Source organism: Python bivittatus, unplaced genomic scaffold (genome assembly GCF_059951505.1).
Source record: "Python bivittatus isolate LINGU-HERP-01145 unplaced genomic scaffold, Pbiv_v1 ctg000690_np1212, whole genome shotgun sequence".
Classification (NCBI taxonomy): Eukaryota; Metazoa; Chordata; class Lepidosauria; order Squamata; family Pythonidae; genus Python; species Python bivittatus.
In genome coordinates, this window is record NW_028277096.1 from 3,895,737 (window position 1) to 3,909,771 (window position 14,035).

Consider the following 14,035-nt stretch of genomic DNA (forward strand, 5'->3'; position numbering starts at 1 on the left):
TCCCATCCAGATCCTTTGACATTGAGGCTACATTCCCTATGGAATCCATGTTGACAGTGGCTATCTATGATTGGGACTTGGTAGGCTCGGATGATCTGATTGGTGAGACAAAGATAGATCTGGAGAATCGGTACTACAGCAAGCATAGAGCGACATGTGGCGTTTCTCAGACCTATGCTCTGTAAGAATTTTTAACCTTCTTAGCTACGCTTAAAATGTTAAAATAATATTCTAATACTATTCCCAAAAGCCAATCCTTTCTCCTCCATATTATGGGTCCACCTTCTAATAAGAAAATACCATGAAAAAAATCTCACCCCCAAACTTATCTCTTCAGCCTTTGGAAAGATGTAAGTCACATCTCTGGCTTCCAACTTTGCCCCTGTCTTAGGAGGTCTTCTAGATGGGACTGATATATGAGTTTGAGTATTTTAAGAAACAAACATACAACATTTCTAGGAATACAGGAAGTTCTTTTCACCAAGTCATACTGTTAGTCAGTTTACTCTAACAATGACTGCTCATGATAGATCGAGGGAATAGCACTTAATGCAAAATTTAATAGGATTTTGGCATAGATGCCCTAATTCAATAGATAAAGCACTTGCTTTGCATGTAGAATGCATTAAGCTCTACCCCTCTATCTATCATAAGCAGTCAGTTGAGGTAAGCAATATTCAGATGCAAGTGAGAATAGTGTTTCAGATCCAGATACAGCCTACTTATTTAAGATGACCTCTTGGTCTCATTTGTATATCAAGAAATACATTCCAGATTCATAAATCATTCTTCCACTTATCAATGCAATCTTATAAAATAATATCCTGATTTTAAAAGAGCACCTGTTAGAGGGCAGGTGGGATTATAAACTTGTGAGAGGCCTATAATTACAGACCTGAGAACTTGATCTGACAAGCTTACATTTCTTTCTACAGCCATGGATATAATATGTGGCGAGACCCCCAAAAGCCTACCCAGATCCTATCCAAGCTTTGTAAAGAAGGTAAAATTGATGGTCCCCACTATGGCCCTGGAGGCAGGGTAAAGGTGACCAATCGAGTCTTCACTGGCCCCACTGAAGTAGAGGATGAAAATGGTAAGTATTGAAAATCAAGGCATTTTAATGATGAATGAGTTATTATGCATAACCCTGTATTATTTTATAATCAGTTCTGAAATTGTGTAATCATATTGTAAAAATATTGACTTTAGTAATAAATGTAGAATTCAGAATCCTGAGAATAAATGTTTATCTTCCAAAAATCAAAATCCTTACTCTCATGGCTGTAAATATGTATTTGAAAGTGTCCACAACTATTATAGAAATGTTAAAAATGAGAGTGAGACAGATCAGTATTTTGAGTTGTGAAGCAAGGATGTGTCTGGGGCAACTTTCAGTTCCCCACTTTATCTTCTTTCTCCTCTGGTGATTAGTAAATAAAATTAAGTTATAAAAAAACAAGCAAAATTATACCAATTTATTTAATTTTCAAAACATGCATATGAAAACATTCCACTGATCTTAACACAGAATTTGGCTTACTTTCATTTTACTGGAACTTGAATAATGGTTCAGACACTTTTCTGCTGATATGATGGTTTATTGTGATATATTTTATTGTATTTGGCTTTCCTGGGGTGTTTTGGTTTTTGAACTTCTTGTACTTTGCCCAGAGTCTATTTGGATGGGGCAGGCTATAAATAATCAGTCACTCACCCAATCAATCAATCCCTTGGTTGTATTCTCTCTTTACCTCCATGTCTTTGTTGTGTTCTCCATGCTAACAGGTCAGAAAAAGCAGACAGATGAGCATCTGGCACTGACCGTGTTGCACCACTGGGAGGAAATTCCCCGTGTGGGCTGCAGACTAGTGCCTGAGCATGTGGAGACAAGGCCCTTGCTGAACCCAGACAAGCCAGGCATTGAGCAGGTACCCAGCAATATTTTTGTCTGCACATACACTGTTCTGTTGGCCTTGCACATCAATTGTATCTACATTCTTCTGTTTACGTCTTATATTCTCTTTTATGAACTCTAAACATAGTATTACACTAAAGATGACACTTCCAGCTATTATTGACTCCCTGCCTCCCTTACAATCACTTTCTGCATACACTTCTGACACTTCTTAATACCCGTGAATGATCAGATCACTGTTGACACAGTCATAAGATGTTGTGATGCTCATCATTTAAAAACAGTTTCTAAAAAAGAGCTTTTAAAAGAGTTTACCATTATAATCTTTTCTGAGTAGAGGTCCACACTGGTGGTGGAGGGACCCTTTCTTTTTAACATTGTAAATGTATTTATTGAGTCAATATTAGGAACTGACCCATTAAACCCATTCCTTTCACAGGCTTAGGGGTTGGTCTCGGCACAGCACTTGCAGGCCTGAACCAGGGAAGAGGAGTACAGTCCTTTTGAGCCTCAATGGGAGTGGTTCTTCATCATCTTGCTGTGCATGGCACAGCTAACACAATAGTCTTTATACCAAGCTTGGGTAGCACATAGGAGTTGAAGATACTCACTTCAGAGCTATCTCAGACTACAGCTGGTTCTACCAAATTTTGGATGTCACCTTTCTTATAGCTTTCTCCTTGGAGATGCAACTGACTATAAGCTGCAAATGTCCGCAGCTCTTCTTAGCACAGCCATAATTCCTTCTTTTATTTTATTTTGATGCTGAGAAAGTGAAAGAGCTTAAGAACGCTTTAAGGGAACAGCTTTTCCAGTGCTAATCAGCTGGGCAGAGGAAGGGGAAGCCCGCTCTTTAAATGTGGAAGCAGTATGACTCTCCCCTTGATAGGCTGTATTCCCACTGGCCCATTAGTGGACTAATATTACAACTGTTCAATGGCAAGAAGGCAGGAATTAGAAGTGTGACCTTGGATACTGGTAGCAACTGTCACTGGAAGAACATATGTGTCCCATGAGCCATCAGTTGATTGGCTAGATTCACAGAATATGAGTGACTTGCTAATTGGAGCCTCTATGTTCTGAAGCAAGTACCTTTGAATGCTAGTTGCTGGGCAGAGAAAGCAATAAAGAAGGGATATTCCCTCTGAATTCAGCTTGTGTACTTCAAGGAAGTATCCCACTGGCCATAACTCAAAGTGAATCACGTGACTAATCTCATGTTTATAAAATGTTGGGATGAGGAGAAGTCTATAATAACCAGGTAAAGAGAGAAGCAGTAGGGACTGAAAATAGAACCCAGTGGTAAGAGGCTAAATTTGAAGGCACTCAGGAACCAATAACTGGGTCTTTCCAATATTGCAGGGACGGCTGGAGTTATGGGTGGACATGTTCCCGATGGACATGCCGGCACCAGGCCCTGCCATTGACATCTCGCCAAGGAAACCAAAGAAGTAATGCCTTGCCCTAGATTGGGTGAAGGGGGTGGGATTCAACTTGGAAGTTCCTAAGGCTGGTGGGGTCAATGCATGCTGGAAAAACAAGAAATCTTCCAAGTGCAAAAGGATGAGTAATGTGTGACTAGAAATGAGAAATAGGGGAAAGAGAGAAGAAAAAGTTGTAATTAATTACCAGTGTTTTTGTGTATAATTGGATGGATGGGGAAAAACATGTCCATAGCATTTTTAACAACTGATTATGCAGCATGATCCAAGGAAAAAATGCACTTGGTTTAAGGAATTACCACACATGCAATATGAATACCTGCCTATAACCCAAAGCACTGCTTTGAGTTCAGATCTGAAGTGTGCACAGTCCTAGGAGATGACTTTCTGAGGGAACAAGACAGATTAATTGTGTATGCTTCACATGTGATTCTCAAGAAGTTCTTCAGAACTTGTGCAAGCTAAGCCTTTTCTTCTATACATTAAAGCCTGAAAAAAGAAGTTACTGCTTAATGAATCCTTCATTAAAGTTAAGGCAACTCTTAAAGCAGCAACAACTTTTTTCAGCTTATGCGGAAACCTAAAAATGGTCAGACTCATTCATGAATTGCAGAGAGGGCTTTGCACAAAGTCCAAAGCATTTATTCTAAATATTTAGAATAAAGCATTTATTCTAAATATTTTAGAGACACATACAACCCTAAATAATAGAGGATAGTGGAATTCATCAATCAAGAGTTGGTAGGCATGGTGGGCAAAAATCATGGGCAGTTGTCTTCAGGCTTTTCCTGATGGGTTATCTAGGAGCATCTGATTGCTACTGTTGGAAACAAGATGCTACCTTAGAGAGATTTTGGACAGGAGTTCTTCATGACTTCTTGAGTTATTCTACTTAAAAGTCCTGTATATATATTGAGTATCGGAGGCTCTGGCAAACCACTTCCGAAAAACAATTGCCTTGAAAACTGCAAGGACTCATCCAAGCAGTCACTGCGGGGTCAGCAATGACTGAGTGCAGACAAAAATAAATAAATAAATAATGGCTGGTGGGATGATCGATACTGCTTCCCCCTGCATCATCTTGAATTGTATATAGGCTGTTTACATAGAATTGTTATTAGATATTTTAATATGGATATTTATATTTTCATTGTTTTTATTGTTTCGGATTTTAATTGTAAACCACCCAGAGTTACCCTCTGGGGGAGATGGGCGGCATATAAATTTAATAAAGAAATAAATGAATAAATAAAAAGTATGAGAACCATAAGAAGACCATCTAGCCCTGTACCTTTCTGACAGTCTCATTTTCATTCCATGAAAATTACCCCATGCAGATTAATAAGAAAGCAGTATTAGTAAGAATTACTTTTTCTCCCACCAGTCCTCCTGAAATTGTGGCGGGAAGTCACATTGTCTTGAGAACAACATCTCAGTAACAAAATAGATTGGGCTAGGGCAGGGGAATTTGACCTACCTTGGGAGAGGCTGGGTTATTGACAAATTAATAGGATTTCATTTGGTCCCTGCCCTATTCTGACTAATGCAACCTTATTTCATAACAAAACCACCATCTGTGTTGTCAAACACATATTGGCCTGTCCTTAGTCACTAAAAGCAAATTGGAATTAAAAGGATATCTGCTGTCCTTTGGGGAAGGAGGTGAACATAGCCTTGCATTTGAGGGATGCAAGGTGGTACCTTACCTCAGTGGTAAGGAAATGCTTTTCCACCCCAGTTATAAGTCCAAAACAACTGAAAAGGAAACCAAACAAGCCCAAGATATAATGACCTCTTTCAAGCAGCTTGAATCTTCCTGGGTGGGGGTGGGGTGTCATAAAAGTATATGCACATCATTTTTATGGGCAACCTGATACCCACTTGTCATGATCCACCTCTATCCTTCCTCTCCTCTGCTCACCCCTGTCTCCCTTCCTTCCTCCTTGCCAGATATGAACTTAGAGTAATAATCTGGAACACTGATGAGGTAGTCCTGGAGGACGATGATTACTTCACTGGCGAGAAATCCAGTGACATTTTTGTCCGGGGGTACGTACATACGGCCCCTTAAGGCCAGCTGAGTATTCTGTGTGTAAGCTTTCTGTGACTTTGGTGCCGCTTGGCTCTCGGGTCTCTGCAGAGGATGGCTGATTGTTTCGTAGGCAAAGCATCTGCTCTGTGGAGGCAGCAGTAATGGATACTTTGCTTTTCTGTTCTGCCCCTTTCTTTTGTGCTGTGTGTTTTGTTCTTGTGTGCCACTGTCTGCTGTGTGTGATAGCTAGGTATGAGCTTTTGGTAATTCCTGGGAACATCAGTGAGATAATCCTGAAGATGATGAAGTCAGACATGTTAGGGAGTTATTGATCAAGACTCATTATTCAGCCCCTCCAAGAGGCAGGACTGTTTGGGCAAGAGAATGCACAGAGGAGTTGGCTTCTGATCCTTTGTAATTCCAGTGGTGGAGGCAGTGCACATCCATACTTTATGGAAAAGTATTGGCAGAGCTGAAAAAAGATGTGCTTTCAAAACAATTTCCCTTGCTAAAAGCAAAACGAGGTCTGGGGTGAACTAGGAGCATTCTGGACCATCTAAAAGTATTTTTGTTATTTTGATTTTTTTTTTGTTTCCCATCTATTAATAGCTCCTTTACAAAGTATAGTTTCATGTGTCCAACTACATTATGTGTACACTTAAAAATGTGAACAAGTGTTTGGAAAATGTGTGTGTCATAGAGTAACACCTGCTAGAAAAATGAAACTGTCTGATGTTCCCTAAGTAAGGAACCCTTGATTTATTATATTAGGTGCAAGCCAGCCTCTCTTAGGTGGCATAGGAGCTGTAGAACAGCTTCCAGATGGTAAATTGAGTGGAGGGAATCTAGTGAATCTCATAATGGTAAACCAACCAGGGACTTGTACAAAAGAGAAAACCATTGAACATCATTTTGATATGAAGCCCCCTTCTTCTACTCACCCATGGACCATAAGGAGGGTCATTTTCATTCATATTTGTGTGGAACTGTCAGGACTACTGTGTAAGCAGAGAAATGCACATGCAAATTCAGTAGTACTGAGGCCTGAGTCAGGAGGAAACACTGGAAGCAGAATCTCTTGCGAGCCAGGATCTAAACTAAGGAGTGCCATTAAAGGGATGCCAAAGAGAGAAAGGAGGGAGAAGCTTAGAAGAAGAATGAGATCTATCTGGTAAGCTGATGCCACTAAGACAAACAATCCTGTGATAGATTGATCAATAGTTTGAGCTGCTATGAGGTACCTTTACATTAAGAGGGAGTGATCAGAAACATCTAAAACAAGAGTAGGGAACTAAGTGGGCACATCCAGAGTGTTTCTATTAGCTAAGCAAAGTCCCAGATGGCTTAATATAAATGCTTCTGCAGAATACCTAAGCAACAGAAGGAACTGATGGGCTGATCCTGGAAGGAGAATGCTAGTCCTTTTTTTCAGTTCTTTCATATAGCAGATCATCACAAAAGGCACCAGAATAGGAAGCCTTTGACTCTCAGTCTTAGGTGGTTCCAAAAAGAACAAATACAACACAGAACAGTAATGGGTTATATACTCAATCCTATGTAGAATTTTTCCTACTTAAAAACATCCCTCTTAGTAATTTTGGATTTTCTCTTCCACATCCATATAGCCCAATGGTATGTGGTCTCCAGACATCAGAATAATAAAGAAGCCCAGTCAGCTGTTTTGCAGCAGAACAGCTTGAAGATTTCTGTCTATGGAATTAGTGATTGTGCAGAGATTTGTTGTTAGAGGTCAGGGGACTCATGTGCCTTCCATTCAAGATATGTCCTAACATTTCACAGATGTTACTTTTACACCATCCCAGTTAGATGTACTTCTGCCAAACCACCCAGCCCAAGCTATGTAAGCATCTAGGAATGAGTTGCACGGTAACTAATTAGGAGGGCAAAGGAGCTTGGATACATGTAAAGGGTGATTTTCTTCTTTCTGACTGAACGTGGAGCGCTCTTGCCTTCTGCCTTTCTGCATGCTTTGGTAAATTGAAAGGGTGGGTGTTCTCCTTTCTGTGAACCACAATTCTCAGTCAAGAGGCAGAGGCCTGACTGGGCAAGGAGACTGTGCAGATGGGAGGGTTGAACTGGGTCAGCTTGCTTCTCTGTTGCATGCTTTGGAGGGGCGGGGGGAGCAGTTTGGACAATCATTTGGGGACATCTGCAGGTAAAGCCTCTTACTTGAGCAGAAATAATCTAGCCCCAATCCTCACAGAGGATATGGTCTATTTTCAGCTATATCAAGCAGAATCATTAAAATGTTCAGTATGAAACTCCTGGGGAAATCTCTGAAATAATTTTGGTATAAAGGCAGAATTTCCTGAGATTTGTCTTTTCTGAAAATCATCATAAATTCAACACTGGTAGTAAAGACTACATTTCAGAGCTAAAGCTAAAAAATTACTATTTTTAGCTTCCAGGAATTTATTTGGAAGTTCAGAGGGTTTTTTTGTATGGGAAGGCAAGGCTGTTTCATAATTAAAATATGAACACTTCTGGTGAATATGCATCCCCAAATGAATGTTGTTCCTCCAATTCCAATGGGTAAATGGTCTTGATATGTCCCATTTTAGGCAGTGCAAGAGAAAGAGAAATATATACAGAAAATACTTTCTTTCTATCTCCACCCCTCTGCTTAATAGAACAATTCCAAATTCTTTAGAATAAGCATGAATTCTACTTAACAAATAAGCATCAAGCACTTTAGCATCAAGCAATGCAGTCATTTTGTGAAATAACTAATTTACTGCCTTCAGGGTAATCCAAAGTAGCTTACTCTCGGGGTCACGCGGACCTCTGCATTTTGAGATCTTTGCCACTACTTTTTGTCATGTACAAAATGGAAGTCATACTCATGGAGAAGAGTTTTTAGTCCAGTGTTCCTCAACTTGTTTCACCCCTGTGAGGTGGACCAAATCAGGAAACAGACACTTCAAGGATTACAGGAATGCTGTAGGGTATAACAACAGAATCTTAAAAATCTGCCAGAGTTGCTGTCTGCCACCTTATACCACAGGATCAATGCAGGATTATTTTGAATTTCTTTCTCACACTTTCCACTTAACCATGACTGAGCTTTAATTCTTCCTCCCTTCATGGCTCATCCATTCTTTCAGCAAGGTTATCTCCATATTCCTTTTAAAGGTATTGGTTTACAGCAATCATTACCCATTATCATGCTGTCTGTGAATGATGGGAGTTGTAGTCCAACCCATATGGAAGGTGCTAGATTGGAGGTAGATTTACTCCACATCCTCACGGTCTCCTCTGCCTCCCTGCAAGCAAAGCTCCCCAGCTTCCAAAACTACATTTTGTCATTCCTCTCCACTACTGAGTTGGCCCAGAATGATATGTCAATCAGTCATTCAGTGATATGGCTGGTTTTTTCCTATCTCATCCTTTCTTCTGAACTTCCTTGTTTTTGTTCCTGCAGGTGGCTGAAGGGCCAGCAAGAAGACAAACAGGATACTGATGTCCACTATCACTCACTGACAGGAGAGGGCAATTTCAACTGGCGCTATATCTTTCCTTTCGACTATCTTGCAGCTGAAGAAAAGATTGTCATCTCTAAGAAAGAGTCTATGTTCTCCTGGGATGAAACTGAGTACAAGATTCCAGCCCGACTCACATTACAAGTGTGGGATGCTGATCACTTTTCTGCTGATGATTTCCTTGGTATGTAGGAAGACCTTGATTGCTGATCAGAATTACCTTCTGGAAGGCAACTGTTCCCTGGATCAGAAATATAGGTGAAACTGAAGATGGGTTGGGATAGGAGATGATGAATAATCCTCTCAGGAATCATGAATGAGCAGTTTAAGACTGTGGGGATGCATCGGTAGTTTGTTTTATCAGACTGCACCAATTAAGATGCAGATGACGTACATTAATCAGAGATTCAGAAGTATTTTAGGATTTTGGAATGTTCATTTAAAAATAGAAGTGGGCATTATAAATCCCATATTCTTTTTCAGTATAAGTTAAAAATTGAGCCAAAGCAGTATAGAAGACTATGGTATTCTGATTTATCTCAAGCATTTCTTATCTCACAACTAAGGGAATCTTCAATATTCTTCTCTTCTCTTCACACTCCCATAGGAGGTATTGAGCTTGACCTGAACCGCTTCCCACGTGGTGCTAAGACAGCCAAGCAGTGCAGCATGGAGCTGGGAACTGGTGAAATAGAGGTGCCCATGATCTCTATCTTCAAGCAGAAGAGAGTGAAGGGCTGGTGGCCTTTCTTGGCTCGAGATGAGAATGATGAAATGGAGATGACGGTAATGTTGGTGGGGGAGACCTGCCATTTTTATTTAAATGAGAGAGAGATCCCAGAAAACCTGGAGCCAAGACAGTTGGAAAGAGATCATTTTAAAGTGCAGGAATGAGGACAAAAAGACATTAGCATCCCTAAATTGGCCCAGGAAAGATGATAGGAAATTGTGATAGTTCACAAGTAAGGATAATTCACACAGGATGGATGAAGGAATGGATTGCATGAGTTCATCAGAAATAATATGGGTGGACAGAATACACTGCTTTTATATTATATGCTCAATGCTTCCTTCCAATTCTTCATGTTGTTATGTAGGTGTTAGGAATGAATATAGTAGAGAGTAAGGAAGATAACCTTGACAGAGACATATAAGCTCTGTTACCAAAGCAACAAAGGGTAAAATGTATCTTAAGTCCACAATAGACAGATAGCACTCGTAAGTGGCTCAGACACCTTCCTAATTCACAGAAATATAAGAAAGGGGAGGAGGTGCATAATAAGACTTGCAAGATTGATGTCAGCCCCATTAGGTAGACCAGACCAAGACATCATCTCCACAGGAAGGATAAAATATATTTATTATTAATAAAAAGTTTTATTAATATTGGATAGAGTAACAGAATCGTACAAGTCTTCTTGTGCTGTACCTCCTCCTCCTCCTTATATTCCTGTGAATTAGGCAGGTGTCTGAGCCGCTTACAAATGCTATCTGTTGGTTGTGGACTTAAGATGTTTTACCCTTGGTAATGGAGCTCACGTATTTCCATCAAGGTCATCTTCCTTACTCTCTACAAATGTCTGCAATGTTTTCAGCAACACATTATCCTACTTACCATACAAGCAAATTCACCTGCATCTTTACCTTATCTAAAAATATAGCCTTGTTGCTTCATTCTGAAGATAACCTCTGTGATCTTTTGATCCCCTTGCAGGGTAAAGTGGAGGCTGAACTTCATCTACTGACAGCTGAGGAAGCTGAGAAATGTCCAGCTGGGCTGGCTCGTAATGAGCCGGACCCATTGGAGAAACCCAAGTGAGTACATGGGAAAGGATGATGGGAGCAGTGATATCCAAGGAGACTGACACTCAGTGGGGATACTGGATTGGGAGGCCAAGGGAGAGATCACACACACACACACACACACACACACACACACACGGTACTATGGCAGCAAACAAAATTAGACTGCCTCTACCGTCATCACCCCTCCTCCCCATGGCTCCATTCAGTTTTCCAGTCTTTCTCTTACTTATATTTTTTTGGCCTCTCTCTTCTCCTTGCCCCACCCTGCCCTAGCCGCCCAGATACCAGCTTCATCTGGTTCCTGAACCCTCTCAAGTCCATCCGCTACTTTATCTGGCACACGTATCGTTGGCTTCTGCTGAAAATCCTTCTCCTCGTTCTCTTGCTCCTTATGGTTGGCCTCTTCCTTTACTCTATGCCTGGCTATCTGGTCAAGAAACTTCTCGGGGCCTGAGTAGGCTTCCTTCTATGCCCAGGGTATTTCTGTTTTTCCACCTAACTCATGCTTATAGTATCACTTTATGCCACAATAAGTCCATTGTAAATGTAGGCAGACTGAAGTAAGGACAACAGATATCTTACAAACTATTAAAGGTCTGTGATTGATAATACTGCCATTCCCGAAGTTAGAATTCTTGTTCTTCAATCCAAATATGTGAGGGTTTGCTAATGTTATTGACTGAGTGGTTTTGACATGTTTAGAGATAGTTTTCCTGATGATTGTATCAGATGGTTGTAGAATGGAATCTTAGGTTTGAAAGCCAGCCATGGAATTGAATTCTGACCCTAAACATCCAAGAAAATAAAATTCTTGGTGGAGAGAAAAGGAAAGCCAGAAAACCCCTAGCTCACAAGCATCCCACAAAAGTCTGAGGAATAGCCCAACACACTCTTCCAAATGGCTGAGCCCTGCATTATGAGAATTGCATCCCAACATCCTGTCAACAGTATTATGCATCACAAGCTGCTTTATTAATGCTTCTAAAGCAATTCTGCACAAGATATGACCTTTCTGCTGACTTACTGTAGCATTAATGAATAGTGGACCACCAAGGTTTGGACAGCTTTCTTTTCTTGCAGTGTACCTGAACTGAAACAAAAGGATTTGTCAAGTACCTGGTGGGTGATGAACAAGCTAGTAGTTGTGTTTGATTTGGCTTCTCATCAACAGTCTTCTTGTGCCTTCAGGCCAACAACAGAATAAATGAGAAGGTGCCAAACCTTACTTATTTGGGTAACTCTGACATATTTAAAGAAGCAATTTGCTATTGAACAGTGGGTGCCATAAGTCTTGGGATGGTAAGTTGCAGACAAGGGTTGAAGTAATCATCTCAAAGAACGGAATCTCCATCAAGACATTTTCTTTTTCCTTTTCACAGTCGTCCAGACACATCCTTCATCTGGTTCCTGAACCCACTCAAGTCTATCAGATACCTCATTTGCACCCGTTACAAATGGCTAATTATCAAGATTGTTCTGGCCCTTCTACTTCTCATCATGGTGGCTCTCTTCCTCTACTCCATGCCTGGTTACATGGTCAAGAAGCTTCTAGGGGCATAAGGCAGCTGCCCCATTCTCCCATTTCTGACCTGATACAACCTATCATTTCTGTTTGGTGGTTTCCTTGTGTTTTCTTTGGATTTTTGGAAGCAGCAGATCAAAATTTGCTTTATTTTTGCTTTATGACTTGAAAAGGGGAGAAAGGGGTGTCCCCCCACCCAAGGTTCAATATAAGTTCTCTTTTCAGGAGTTTCCTTCAGCCTCTTCAACAATGCCTCCTCTCCCACATTTATTTGTTGTTGCCTCAAGTTCAGTGTCCTCCACAAATGAATTAATCTTAAGTGGAATTACCTTGACAACTGTGTTTCCATTCTGTGTGGATTGCATTTATCCCATCTCTCCCTTCTTTCTCTTTGTTATTGTTTTCCTTTGCTAATGTCACACAGTGTGTCCCCCCAAGAAGCAGAGACTTCAAAGGATTCCTGTTCATATTAGATTTGGAGTGATCAGCTACTTAAGAAATCTTGGCATGCCTTCTTGGTGTCTGATGCTGCAGTTTCCCTTTACTGAGAAAAGAGACTGCTCCCTGCTCCCCTGATCATGTAACAGTTTACTGCAGTGGAGAGTGGGAAAGCTTACCCTTGTCTTCCAAGGTTTTGCACAATGAGAAAAGCTAGAAGTTTCTTAGCGTCAGACAATAAAAGAAAATAAACATTTTGTTCTATGGGGGGGTGAGGGGGGGTTGTGTGTAATGTGGTGGCACAGAGTCTGAACTGCAGTGACTCCAAGCCATGGGTTCAATACACAGTCATAGGCAAGTCATTATTTTCCTCACCTTGGCTCCTTCTTTGCACTGTTGTGAGGTGCACATTATACCAAAATAAGCTGAAAACTGGCACAATTCAAAATCTTATTGTTTCTTAAATAAAAAGTGCAGGCAGCCCTCAGTCTTGAAACATTCAACTGCTTTAAAAACATCCTGGAATCTTTACAGAAATGGTACTTGGATATGCACCTGTGCACACATTTATACTCCTATCCATTAATATAAATAGGGAAACGAAGAATTTCCATTTTTCTAGATAACCACTGTAATGGGGTTGGCTGTGATCTTTAGCCAGGTTTCTTGATATTAATGTTTTCCAGTTGGAACAATTGGCAAATCAAACTTCGAAAAAGAACATTGTGGAAAGGCAACATTTCACAGAAGGTCAAACAGTTCTTTTGAGCTTCTAATGACCAGGTCCAAAGCTGGTAATCAGATATTTTTTATGGTTTGTAATTTAGCAGGAAGTAGAATCAGTTGCTGAGAAAGTAACTTCCCAGTTAAAAGTCCAATTTTTTTTCAGTCACAGCAATTCATTTCTTGCACAATGCACAGCCTAAATATCTGGAGGGAGTATGACAGGGCTGGAGAGCAGGTTATAATGTCACATTTTTAATGGAAAATTATATTGTTTTGAATTATGAGTCTGCTGGTGAAGCCCTGTGAGCAGGATTATAGCAGGAAGGATGGAGTGAAAGATCCAACTTTGGCTGTTAAACTCAACTTTTGCTGTGGGAATGTTGTGGCAATGCCAATGATACTCAAGGACAACTCACACAGCCAGTTCACAGTATTATCATTTAACAAAACTGGGTACCTCCTCAAAGCCCACAGCTATTTAGTTCAATCTCCCATCTATCCCCCCATACACATTCAGTCCTCTCTAATTAGGAGAGAGGACCTTTAAGAGCCTCTTTCTTAATTCAATAGTCCAGTGCTCATAAGCATCACCTCCCAAATATGAACACACTAAGTTGCTATTTATCTCATTCCCATTCTACCTGTTCCTTA

At 40.5% G+C, this 14,035-nt stretch overlaps 1 protein-coding gene across 1 annotated transcript in view; it reads left to right on the forward strand.

Annotated features, from left to right (window-relative positions):
* Positions 1-11,152, forward strand: part of OTOF (otoferlin) — a 146,118-nt gene extending 134,966 nt beyond the window's left edge. Inside the window, exons 38-46 of the mRNA XM_088152197.1 lie at positions 11-181; positions 936-1,096; positions 1,789-1,931; positions 3,281-3,369; positions 5,311-5,409; positions 8,835-9,076; positions 9,500-9,678; positions 10,607-10,707; positions 10,972-11,152. Coding sequence (XP_088008323.1) covers positions 11-181; positions 936-1,096; positions 1,789-1,931; positions 3,281-3,369; positions 5,311-5,409; positions 8,835-9,076; positions 9,500-9,678; positions 10,607-10,707; positions 10,972-11,152 — 1,366 coding nt within the window. The remainder of the gene's footprint in view (positions 1-10; positions 182-935; positions 1,097-1,788; positions 1,932-3,280; positions 3,370-5,310; positions 5,410-8,834; positions 9,077-9,499; positions 9,679-10,606; positions 10,708-10,971) is intronic.
* The last annotated feature ends 2,883 nt before the right edge of the window (positions 11,153-14,035 follow it).